Source organism: Mustela nigripes, chromosome 3 (genome assembly GCF_022355385.1).
Source record: "Mustela nigripes isolate SB6536 chromosome 3, MUSNIG.SB6536, whole genome shotgun sequence".
Lineage (NCBI taxonomy): Eukaryota > Metazoa > Chordata > Mammalia > Carnivora > Mustelidae > Mustela > Mustela nigripes.
Window position 1 is genome coordinate 53978566 of NC_081559.1, and position 13280 is coordinate 53991845.

Below are 13280 nucleotides of genomic sequence, written 5' to 3' on the forward strand. Positions count from 1 at the left end.
CAAGGAATTTACAGGGAATAAAGGGAAACCCAATGAGAACTGATTATCTTTGAGTACCTGTCATGTGCTAGGCACCAATTGTTCCCCATCTCACCGTTGTGCACAACTCAGAGAGTTAGGTCTTAACTCTTCTCATTATGCAGACAAAGATGATGGCTGAGAGGTATTTTATCTAAGAGCATCCCACTAGTAAGAGATTAAAATCTAGTTTCCATTCTACCTGACTGGGGAAAAAAAAAAAAAAAAAAGAAGGACGAGGAGGAGGAAGAGGAGGGGGAAGGGGAGAGGGAGAGGGAGGAGAAGTAGACGAAAAGAGTCTCATGCTCCTATGACTTGTTTTTTTCTCTAAGTAGGGAAGTCAGCTCAGGTGGGCTCAGTTAAAATCCCTTTATTGTGAAGTCGTAGGTCTCCCTTGGTTGTGATATAGAGGCTGCACCCTTTCTGTTAATCACCTAAGTGTGGGCTTAAGTTTAGCTATCCGCACATGCTTTACAGTGGTCTATCTCCTTGACTTCATGCAGGACATAATCTTTTCCATTTCCTATAATAAATATGAGAAGGAGAAGCAGACATAGAGAGATTGCTTCCCCTTAAATAATATTGCCACCTCTTTCTTTCCCCAACCATTAATCAAAGCCGACAGATTGCCCAATTTGAACAGAGGTGGGAAGTAAACATTGAAGAGTCCTTTAATTTAAAATACGAACCAAAACCTGTAACTTTTTCTTCATTGTGTAGATTGTCACCATAGTGCTTTTACAACTTTTGTGTAGGTTGTTTAAAAATTGCTATGAGCCACAAGCCTTGAAATGAGAAAAGGAACACTAACCAAAGCTAATGTACAAAATATTTATTTTTGGCAAACAGCCATTCTGTGGACAAGTTTGCGTAAGCTATGTAAAGTATTAAATACTGCTGATGAGGTTTAATGGATGGTATTTCAGGTAGGTGTTGGAACCTTAAAGAAAGGGGAAAAAAATCCCATCACAATAAGCAGATTCAATGCCTCTGTTTCAACCTAATGGGTCAACTAGGAGTTACCATTCCAATTAGGGTCTCCTTGCAACTTTATGTGAATCATTGTTTTGCAAAAACACAGGAAAGTTCTCATTTTTCAGCAAACAGAACAACTTCTAATATGGTGAGTTTCTAATGATGACAGTTGCCATTAAATAAATAACAGATAATATCTTTGAAAACAGAGGCTTTCTATTTTATTATTGATTGACTGGTATTTACCAGTTCAAGGATTTCAGTTATAAATATCTGTATAAAATACAACCTTTATATTAGATATAAAACCAATTTTTTGAGGGACTAGATTATCATTACTTGACCAAAATGCATCTATCTTTGTAAATATATATGTATATATACATACATATATTCATATAGAAAAGTATGTGTATATATTCTTATATGTGTGTATATATAATTATATCTAGGAATCTCTACATTTTATACTTTGAAGAGGGAGAAAATAAGACCAAGACTTCCTGCTTACAAATATAAAGAAAACTATGAAATGTTTTTGGATAATTTTAATTCTTTTAAGTGCACAATTTTGTCTGCATCTGGCCTTCTGTACAAAAGTATCTCCAGTGGACTTTGACTCTGGGTATCATTTTCCATACTTGAAGGGAGTAACCAAACTCTAAATCATCAAGATGCTTATACATTTCGGATTATGCACATGTCTTAATTCTCCTCCTTCAAACAACTGCCCAAACATTGCTAGTTTTATACATATTAGCTATTAAAGGTGGACAGAAAAATAAGAGAAGGCAAAGGTCAGATTAGTGAATTTTCTTATTGATTACCTAAAAACTTCTGTTAATGGGACAACAAGATTGAAGCACTGGAATATAAAGGAATTTGGAGTTAAGTTGAACATTTTGAAGTAACCAATTTTCTGCCTCTACTCACTGATGTTATCATAAAGAAGGAATCAAATATGTAATTTTAAGTCACTAACTAAAGATTCAGGTTACTTTCCAAATTCATTTCCAAAACTCTCCCACACTGGCAGTTGATTATGAGGCATTGTCCTTTGATTTTGTAGTTTGCCATGTATCTGTTGGGTGATTTCTGCTGTTGATTACTACCTGTGTCATTGTGTTTATGTTGATTGTGTGGCTGAGTCACTTCATGTTCCTCATGAGCTGTATGCACATTTTGGTATTCATATTTTTTATGTTATTGTCTGATATTTTAATATTGGCAAATGTTTGCTACAACTTTTGACATTACTTTTTACAGCGCTCTTGTTTTTATAGAGCAATGAAAGTTAAGCCTTTAAAAGTAGTTGCCTTTCTCATATGGTCAAACATATTTCTTTTTTATAATACTCTGGTGCTTCATCTTTTTCCATAATTCTCTATTATTACTTATTTTAAGTGTTTTTCCTATCACTTTGAAAAACTTAAATGTCCGTTCTTCATTTGAAAATGTGCCAAAAGTACTAGCCCATGTAAATAGGCAGAAACAGTTACTATAAAAGTGTCAGCATGGTTTAAATGTATTTCCTTCATGGCTAGAGAGATACATATGTGTTTTTCAAGTTGTGGAAGTTAAGGTGTATCTAAACAAGAGCTCAGTTCCTATAAAAATAACACAAATTTTTCAGGAACATTAGGTATCTACCTGCCAGAAGTTTTTGTGTTTCTTTTTTTTTTTTTTTTCTTTTTACAATCATTTTAAACCTTTTTGAAATAAATAATGCTTTTTGGATTTAAATAAAGTGTTCTCTTGATTTCTAAAGCATCATTTCTTAATGGTCTTTAGTAGCTGCTGATATGCAAGCATTCTTCCTAAATTTTAAAGGACAGCAAAAGAAAATAAATCCTTCACACCAAAACAAGGACACACACTGTTATTGAAAGCAAGTCAGACACAGCAGTTCTTTATTTAAACTGTAGACAGATGATAGGTGGATTCTGACATATCCCATGTCTTCCAATATAGCATTATAGGAAAAGTAAATTTTTTATTGACAAAGAAATAGAGATTTTATTAATTCATATTCACCCCAAAACTAAGAAAAATTAAAAGTCATGTAAGAAATAGCAACATTATCACAAGAAATCAGTTCCCCCTCCTACCAGGTACCAGAGTCCTTCTTCCATCCAACCCGAACCTTAGATCACAAAAGCAGTAAATCTGCCAGTATTATTACCAATTTGTGTTCTAACTTGTTCTGTAGGAATGTCTAATATGTTAAATATCCCTCATGAAATCAGAACCATACCCTTGCCTTTCCTAGGTTATGAAGAATCAAATAGTCACCTAACCCCATCATTTTGCTTCTGATCACTTTAACTCTGTGGCCTTAGTGTAAGATGGAAGCATCTGGGTGTTAATGTCCAAGAGTAGTTTCAGTGCTCTTTTGTAACTGCACTGCCTCATCCATAAGCATTAAGCATTTGCTCATTGAACATACCCTGAAAAAGTCTTTGTGGACAGTATCTTTCATGCTTGGTTAATTAGATAGTAAGAGCACAAAGCTTTGAAGGCCAGTGTTACTCTGTACTGGATCCCCATAAGAGCCAGTAGCTTGACTATGTCACACCATAGACCACCCAGTTCACTCAGATTCCATAGAAATTCAACACTTCTGTTAGAACAATTAAAAATAGAGGCTCTGTTGATGTTAGGTTAATAATATGCTCCTGTTCCTTGATGGATAACACAATACTGTGCTTTGAAGTTAAGTAGAAAATTGTAGGGCTCATCAGTAACCCAGAAAAGAAAATAGGTTGCCCAGGTGCAACAATTTAGAGGATCTAAATAAATAGGAAATTGTCTGAGTGCACCAATCTTTTACCTAAATTTACCAATAAACACCTGATTTTCTCTTTCTTCTGAAAAACTTGCATTATCAAGAATGAAATCTATAGGTTCTACAAATGAAGAGCAACAGCACTTTTACATGATCAGGTTGTGAAATATCTGTTTGAAAGAATAAAAGAAGCACTTCAATCTTGAATTCAAAATTGAATCTTGTAAACAGTAAATAATAGTAAATGATATCCTGGAAATATATTATGTGACCAGGAAGAATTAAAGAAATTTCCATTAGAATGTGTGGGATTTGTTACACATAAATAAGCAATAATCTAAGAAGGCCTAACCCGGGTTTTTTCACAAAATGAAAAAGAAATAAACAAAGGGTTGAATAGTACAATGGAGACTGTATTACATTCAGACAATAAGGAATTGTCTTTTTATTTGCAGGGCCAAAAATATCTTTATCTGTGGTGACAGAAAGTTCAGGGTGATATATATGGAAGCCTGAAATAAAAAATTATGAAACTATCTAAGAATAAAAATATAGACTCTCCCTTTTCATAAATATTTAATACATTATTTGATACACTGGCTTGAGTGAAACTCCACAGGCACAGTCTTAAGCATCTTGATTTGGGCTGAGGTCCAGTAAATTCTATATTCCCAACGACTATCAGAGCTTTCTTACTAAAAATACATGCTCACACTCTACTTTGAAAATATCCTAAGATAATTATTTCCATTTTCATAGTAACTAGTACAGTTATGACTAGAGTTGTCTTGGGTTTCTAAGGAAAGAAAATTATTCTGAGATACTGTTAATAAGAGAAAGTGTGGTAATAGAGAAGGATATTTTCTTAAAACTGTGCTAAAGCTGTCATTTTCACTTTTAATGACTTTAACTGTGCTAGACGAGATTCTATTTTCAGTCACAAAAATAAACTATCTGACTCCTTAGTCTATTGCCCACCAATCCTCTAGTCCCTCCCTGTATCAACCTCACAATGGATTTTATTCATCTTGACTGCATAAATCCAACATTTAATAACAGAATTCTCCTGACTTGACAACTGCTCAGCCCCTCTAGTGAGAAAATTCAGTCAATGGTAACACCTAGGAAGAAGGCCTATACAGATTTTTCACTCTGTAGATGCCAAGGAAAGCCACTTAAAACCTTTTCTGAAGATAATAGGAAAGGCAAAACATTTTGGACAGCTTATTGCTAGTGTCTATAAAAACAAGTTGAAGTGAAATAGGCTTAATACCAGACTTTCTAGCACCCTCAATGTACAGGAAGAAAGACACCAAAAGAAATACAGGTCATTTCTCATAGTCCTCTTTCATTTGATTGACTGTATTTCCCAGTGTTGTTACTTTTAACAAGCCAAATCATGCCAGATTCTCTAGGGGTGCTTGCTGTTTGCTGCTTAGTGCTTATCACACAAGTCCATATTAGTGAAATTTTAAAAAGCAAATGCCCATGAATGAATCTAAAGCTTTTTGACTTGAGGTTACCAGACTGAATTTTGTCTAGGATTATTTCCATATTTTTCCTACAGTGAAACAGAGGTTAAGCTTTCACATCTTTAAAGAGGATGACTCAAATAAGACATGCAAAGATGTGTCTCAGGAAAATAGAATTAGATTTTGCTTTAGTGGGCAGGAGAATTCCTCAGTTCCATTTAATTTATAAGTGCATCATAGACTCAAATTCATCAATTCTCTGCTTGGTGTTCCCCTTCCTGATTTTCCGATAGGATATTGTATTGTATCTTGAATAAGCATTTCTAGAGATATCACTCTTCTTCCCGAAGGTTGGCTGCTCCTCAGGCGTCACAGGTTGGGAACTGGGGCTGCTCAGTGGGGAGTCCTCATTTGCATCACCTTCCCCTTTTAATTGAGAACCCTCTTCATTTTTTTTCTTAAATTCTATCACTCGAACTTCATCTTCATCATCATTGCAATCATCGTCATCATTATTAATTTCTTCATCCCAAACTACTTCCTCCTCCTCATGTTTAGAATGCAACACATCAACTTGGCTAGGTTTCCGAAATCCCAACCATTCAATTTCAGCTGCCTGGCGAGCTTTGTTCTTCCCATCCTCCTCTTCCTTCTCTTCTAGAAGTTGTTCAGCAATCCTTTCCTTCTGTCTACTTATTTCCTGGTTACTGATGCTCAGAGGAATCTTCTCCCATTGATGTCCTGTAGCAAAATCAATTGATAATTGAGATACCCAATTCTTTTTTTTTTTAATTTTATTTATTTACCTGACAGAGAGAGAGAAATCTCAAGTAGGCAGAGAGGCAGGCAGAGAGAGAGGGGAAAGCAGGCTCCCCGCTAAGAGGAGAGCACTATGCAGGGCCCAATCCCAGACTCTGGGATCATAACCTGAGCTGAAGGCAGAGGCAGGCCCTGGGATACCCAACTCTTATTCTTTAAATTATGTTTCTGGACAATCATTTCCCTACACATACCTTATAGGATATTATTCTGTGGGTTAATAATATGTTTTACACAATAAAATGGGTTGTACTATCAAATTAGTTTGGAAAATATCACATTAAACACAGTTAAGTAAGCCTCAGAATTTACGCAAGCCTTTAAAATGCCAATAAATATCGTGGATCTCTAAGAAGTTGATGCCTCAACTTCATTTGACCATAAAACGTTTTTTTGTTGTTGTGGACTGTTGTATCTAGTGAGACTGATGTTCCTGAGACAGACTTTTAAAATCCTGTCTAGTCTATAGTGACTAGAAATGTGAACATAGAAAATAAAATATTTGGACCTATCTTTTACACACACACACACACACACACACACCACATTCCTCAAGGAGAATTAGAAAAATATCTCACAGGAGAAAAAAGGTTTTCTTCTAGTAGTAAAAACAATGACTCCTCCCAACTGGGCATGCTCAGAGTAGCGCATTCAGTATTTGCTACCATGATTCTCAGAGTTGTGCTAAAGTACCAGTTGTGGAAGGAGGAGCAAGGAGCCATGGGTGGTCAGGGGTCCTATGTTGGGCTAACAGTGACACCAAGCCCATCAAAGCACACACAATGTCATCTAAGATCTGCCATTGATTTCTAGAGAGCCAGACTTTAAAAATCTTGTTGTGGTCCTCTCTGTATATTGGTAGATTAGCCTGTTACGTTAGACATATCCCTACTAACGACTAATTAACTCAAGTTGTTTGGTACCGTGCAGTGACTTTTACAAGGCTTAATTCATGTCAAATTTCACTTTTCAAACAGATCACATCAGTGTATCCTTAACAATATTTATTGAGTTTGCTAGAAAGAATTAGAGTGGAGGTTGTTTTCTGGGCTTTCACCTCTGAAGGGGCTACTATGAGAAGCTTCAGTCTACGTGTGACTTTAAAATATTGTCTAGATTGTGTGCCTTGTCAGGCTTCCATTTCTTCATCCCAAACTTCAGTCTAGTTACCTGTAGTGTGTTGAAACTACACTACAGTAGTGTGTGTTGTAGTGTGTTGGGTATTCCCTTTCAACACCATAAGAGTCCTTAAATAAAGTGAAAGGCAGTGTTTGTCTTTGTCTTTCCCCATCACAGCTTTCTACTTGCACTGAAAGATGTTCAAAGTCCATTTCCATTCAAGATTTTTCATTCTCTTTTTGTGTTTGCTTGTTTGTTTGTTTTGTTTTCCCAACACAGGGATCAGATTGTATACTTACAGAAAGAGATAGAAGTCCTAACTGGTTGTACACAATTCCTATTGGGTTGTTGGTGCCCAGTTAATTTTCTTTACATTATAAATAAATATACATTAGCATGTTTTCTGTAATCTTAAGTAAGCTTTCTTTTATTCTATTTTTTCCCATAAGAGCCAAAGAAGCTGATCTTTTTGCTCACACCATGACTCAGGCATGGAGTTGTCATGCATGAAATTACTTCTTGAATTTAAATTATAGTTTTTCCTCAATATTTTTAGCATCTTGCTGTTTTTCAACCAAGGAGTATTCTCTTTGGAGACTTTATAGCTGTTTGTCATTGTGAAAATAGAAGACACCAACATGTGCCTTACAGGAAAAGCATATGTTCCACCAAACACAAAAGAATTCATTCAGGGAAAAATTCACCCTGACACCATCTACTTAAAAATCCAGACTGCTTTCATTCTGTATTTGACAAAACAAAAGATCCTAGCAAACTGCTATCTCCAGTGGATTTCCTGATCAGATATTTGAAGGGGTCTCTGGGCATCTGGGTGCTGCATTTGGTTAAGAGTCAGACTCTTGGTTGTAATATCAAAGTCATGAGATTGAGCCCCCAGTCAGGCTCCATGCTCAGCTCAGAGTCTACTTGAGACTCTCTCCCCCTCTCTCTCTGCCCCTCTCCATTGTGTGTGCATGCTGTCTCTCTCCTAAATAAATAAGTAAATCTTAAAAAAAAAAAATTAAAAGGGTCTCTACATGCACTTTGAGATCCCTGCCTGTGATAACTTGTTATATTGGAAACAGAAAGATCAGAGCAGAGAAATTATTTAGTTCATTTCATGGGGCTTAAGGCTTAAGTTTTATAAATTACCTGTGTTAATATAAAAGCTTAATAATAGTTGTTCCTTACTACATCCCACTGCTACATAGGGACCGCAGATAGTCTGGGAGGTATCCAGGCAAAGTGGACAAACCCCCAAAATTGCCAGTCACATCCCTGTCTTGCTTGACATCTACAATTTTATGTGATGTTATAATATTTAAAAAAAAATAATTCCATATTTTGCCTATTAAGGTCCAAGCTAAGCTAAATTGCTCAAGGTCTAAAGAACCAACTTCAGTTTTGAGATAAGATGCTTATGGCTGCAAAAGAAGAAATGAGTGATTAATTAATACATGTTTATCCTGAACCTGATTTGGAAATGGCTTCAACATAGGTATCTTCTGAGAAGTAAAATCTAAAAGGCTTTGTGTTTCTTAGTCTCTTGAGTTTATCTGAAATATGTCACTTAAAAATCAATGTTCTTTTTATTGTCTCATTTTCTGAAAGAACACAATTAAAATTACCTTCATTACCTGGTAGATTTCTTTAACAAGAATTAGATAACCATTTTCAGCTTACATAGACGCTTAGAATTTTTCTATAGATCAAATAAATTTATAATATTATTTTAAAATGTATGTCAATAGTAAGCTTTTAGGATAAACCCATTTTTAAAACATTTACATTTCACAAGGTGCCTGACACAGATTTAGAGACACTAAATAAATCTTAGTGGACTGACTTATTAAGAGACTGATATCATTTTGTCAGGTCAAGGCATGCCAATCAGTTAGACCAACCTATGCAGTCTCAGTCTTGATGCTTCTGGAACACTTTTTAAGGTGAAACCCACAGATAATCAAGACTACTCCCTTATCTGCCTATAGCAGCTTTGAGCTTTTGAAGGATCTGTCTAGATTGCTTTTTCAACATCACACTCACAGAACATCCCATGCAAAAACTACCATCCATATTCAGTCAGACAACGTCTGTGTACAAAATGGAAGTTCCTCTCACCTTCTCTGAATGTCATTTCATCAACACTTGTTTCTTGGAGAGAAAGATCCGTGATAGCCTTATGAACAATAAAAAGATTCTCTTCTGGTTTTTCTGGGGGGAAAAATACTCACAAGATTAATACTATATTTAAGCAGTTTAAGTTTAAATAAATTATCAATTTAGATTCTAGCTACATAGATCGATTTGATTTGCAATTATGTTTACTAAAAGTAACTGTTTCACTCTCCCAACTCATTCCTTCATTGGTTCCTACTTATAAACCTAAGGATAACCTCTCCTTTTCCATCTAGTAAGTTATAGAACCATGAATTCAGACAAGCTCAGGTATATTTCAGAAGGAAAACTTGAAATGCTGAATTTTCTTCGCTTAAAAAATATCGGGGCTGTCCATAATAATAATAAATAATATAGTTAACATTTAACCAACACTTAGTAATCCTCACAACAACGCTTCAAATATCAGTACTTATATTTCTGCTTTCTTCTAACTGGGAAAGCTAAGGAGGCTGGGGAAGTTGTCCAGGGTCTAAAGCTATCAAATAAATAAGCCTGGAATTGACCTGAGGCAGAGGGTTGGTCCTTAGTCATCCAGCCACAGTAGAATAAGAGACCACATTTGGGCAAGGACATGGGTAGGAGGATGGACAGCACATTTCCATCATAACAGTTTATCAAAAGAATTACGAATGAGTTTACAAATTGAATTGAGCAAATCAAGGAGAAAGGAAAAATGCTTTACCTTTTAGAATCTTCTCATCCGTGGACCAGTTGCCTACAATATTCCCTTGTAATTTTTCACTTTTCTCTTGATTTCCTTCTGTGGGTAGGTCTTCAAGATGGGGTTCTACGCGGTAGTATGGTGGGGTACCATCCACATCACTGGCTTCCACATTTGTTTTAGTGATCGATTGTTGACCATTTTCGGGTGGTGTGTCCCCATTGCACTCAGCTGGACTGAGTGTCCCTGGAACATCTGTCATAATGTAGAGTTGAGTCCAAGGACGCAGAGAGAGCTATGAGGAAACTGAGTGAAAGGATCCTTGATAGATGTGTTCTCTCCCCTTCAAGTTCTGTAGTTCCAACTCCTACTCTAAGAATACAAAGTATTTGCTTCAGTACCTGGTATCAAGCTGCTTTTCCTAAAGGTGTCCAAATAGAGCTTAGAACAGAAGCAACAGGATTTGTCAGATTTGCCACCAGCCCAGAAGCAAGCATCCAGCCAATCACCACCTTCTTTGTCTCTGAGCAGCCCACTTGCTGAATTAATGGAAGCATTTTGATTTACATAAACAAACAATCTGAGGCAATCAGGCTTTTGTGTTGGCCTGTAGAAGGGGACTTTCAGCTTGTCAGTCCCCCTCTGGGAACAGAGATTTTTGTCCCTTTTCATAATGGCCCTTTGTCATTTTCCTTGTAACAGGAGCCACAATTGTTCCACAGCTTTAATCCAGAGAGAATGACCACCTTGAGGCATATTAGTTCTGTGTAACCAGCTTAACATTTCCAAACGGATTTTGTTCAAGTAAAACCTTAGCTATTTTGTAGGGGATAATGGCATCGTTTCTTATTCATTAAAGAATAAAATCAGCTTATCAAAAACCTGTAAATAGGACAACTTTATTATAAGTGGTTCTGGCAGCAGATTCTATGGTGTGCTTCAGGAGCCCAGAGGAAAGACCTAAGGAAAAAACCAAACAAGAAACTCTACCATTTTCCAATATCAAAAATTTTACATTTAGATAATTCATTTGATCTGTAGCTTCTTACTCTCTAGTTTATTTATGTTTATTAAGGCCCAAACTATCCTTTGAACCTGTAATATAATTTTCTCCATGGAGTTTTCCCTTTCCCCTATCAGATTTATTCTCAATATTCCCTACTGATGTTGCATGATGCTGGTAAAATCATATAGCACCAACATAGCCTGCCCTTGGGGGAAACAGATAATTATGGAAAATATCCACTACTTACCAACCTTTACTTTTTTAATTTTAATTTTAATTTTTTTAATTTTTAAATTTTAATTTAAGATTTTTAATTTTATTTTAATTTTTAATTTTAATTGTTTTAATTTAATTTAATTTAATTATTTAATTTATGACACACTGAAAACTCATTAAGTTTCAATGGAAACACATTAAAGACTCATATGTTATTTTCCTTGTGATATTGAAAATATGAATTCAAATACACATTCACAAACAAAATGTGCAAAATTTTTTCATGGCAGTGAATAATTCACTAGTTTGTTTTCTGTTAGAAACAAAATGAAAACCAACTTCTTAAAAGTTTAGGTTCTTTTCCATAAGAAAATTTGACTCATGGTACTCCAATAATTTGAGAACTGGAAAAAATTCCTTTAAGACTGAAAGGAGACAGAGCAATAACTTCAAATAAACTGAAAAATAAAAGTGTTAGTTTGAGAATAAACTCTAATAAAACAGTGTGATTCCTTGTAAAGTAGATCAGCATTTTCTAGTGATTGGTTATCTAGATTAAATCTAGATAAAATCTAGATTAAAACCATACGAGTTGCTCTGACAAACAGGAGCAGAAAGATGGTAGTTTAATGTCGCCAAATGCTTTAAAAATAAGAATTGCTGCATTAGTTTCTCAGACTATCACAATGATCACTAAGTTAAGAAACCAGGTTTTTTGGTTTGTTTTTTTTTTTTAACTTAAATTCAAGTCACTTAACATACAGTGTAGTACTCGTTTCAGAAGTAGAATTTAGCAATTCATCCCTTACCTGTAACACACAGTGCTCATTACAAGTGCTTCCTTAATAACCACCGCCCACTTAGGCCATCCCCTGCCCCGCTCCCCTCCAGCAACCCTCAGTTTGTTCTACAGAGTTAAGCCTCTTATAGTTTGCTTCCCTGTTTCTATCTTATTTTATTTTTCCTTCCCTTTCACTACATTCATCTGTTTTGTTTCTTAAATTCCACATATGAGTGGAATCATATAGTTTTCTCTTTCTTTGACTGACTTATTTCGTTTAGCATAAAACACTCTAGTTCTATCCATTTTGTTGAAAATGCGAAGATTTCATTCTTTTTGGTCACTCAGTAATATTCCATTATTATATATGGGATTATATTCCATAATATTTCATTATATATATATATACACATATATAGGTATATATACAGATATATCACACATATACCATATGTATATCACACACATATATCATATACATATCACATCTTCCTTATCCATTTATCAGTCTATATATTTTTAATTTTTTTTTCTTTAATTTCCTGGTTAACCCATTCATTTTTTAGTAAGAAGTTCTTTAACTGCCATGTATTTGTAGTCTTTCCAAATTTTTTCTTGTGCTTGACTTCAAGTTTCATAGCATTGTGGTCTGAAAATAGGCATGGTATGATCTCTATCTTCCTATACTGGTTGAGGTCTGATTTGTGACCCATTGTGTGATCTATTCTGGAGAATGTTCCACATGCATATAAAAAGAATGTGTATTCTGCTACTTTAGGATGAAATGCTTTGAATGTATCTGTTAAGTTCATCTGGTCTAATGTGTCATTCAAAGCCATTGTTTTCTTGTTGATCATCTGCTTAGATTATCTGTCCATTGCTGTGCATGGGGTGTTAAAGTTCCCTACTATTATTGCATTATTACCATCAGTTTATTTAAGTTGGTTATTAATTGATTTATATATTTAGTTGCTTCCAAGTTGGGGGTGTAAATACTTAAATTATCACATCTTTTTGTTGGATAGAGCTCTTCATTATGATATAGTGTCCTTCTTCATTTCTTATTACAGTCTGGTCTAAAATCTAGTTTGTCTGATATAAAGATGGCTACTCCAGCTTTCTTTGATGTCCATTAACATGATAGAAGGTACCCCACTCCCTCATTTTCAATCTGGAGGTGTCATTGGGTCTAAAATGAGTCTCTTGTAAGTAGCATATTGATGGATTTTGTTTTGTAGTTGTTTTTT

At 35.1% G+C, this 13280-nt stretch overlaps 1 protein-coding gene across 1 annotated transcript; it reads right to left on the minus strand.

Annotated features, from left to right (window-relative positions):
- Nucleotides 1-2872: 2872 nt before the first annotated feature.
- On the minus strand, nucleotides 2873-10557 carry ERMN (ermin). Its single transcript, XM_059393996.1, has 3 exons — nucleotides 10052-10557; nucleotides 9310-9402; nucleotides 2873-5991 (listed from the first exon to the last, which is right to left on the minus strand). Exons 1-3 carry the CDS (start codon nucleotides 10290-10292, stop codon nucleotides 5474-5476), a joined length of 852 nt encoding a protein of 283 aa, XP_059249979.1. The 5' UTR covers nucleotides 10293-10557; the 3' UTR covers nucleotides 2873-5473.
- Nucleotides 10558-13280: the final 2723 nt, after the last annotated feature.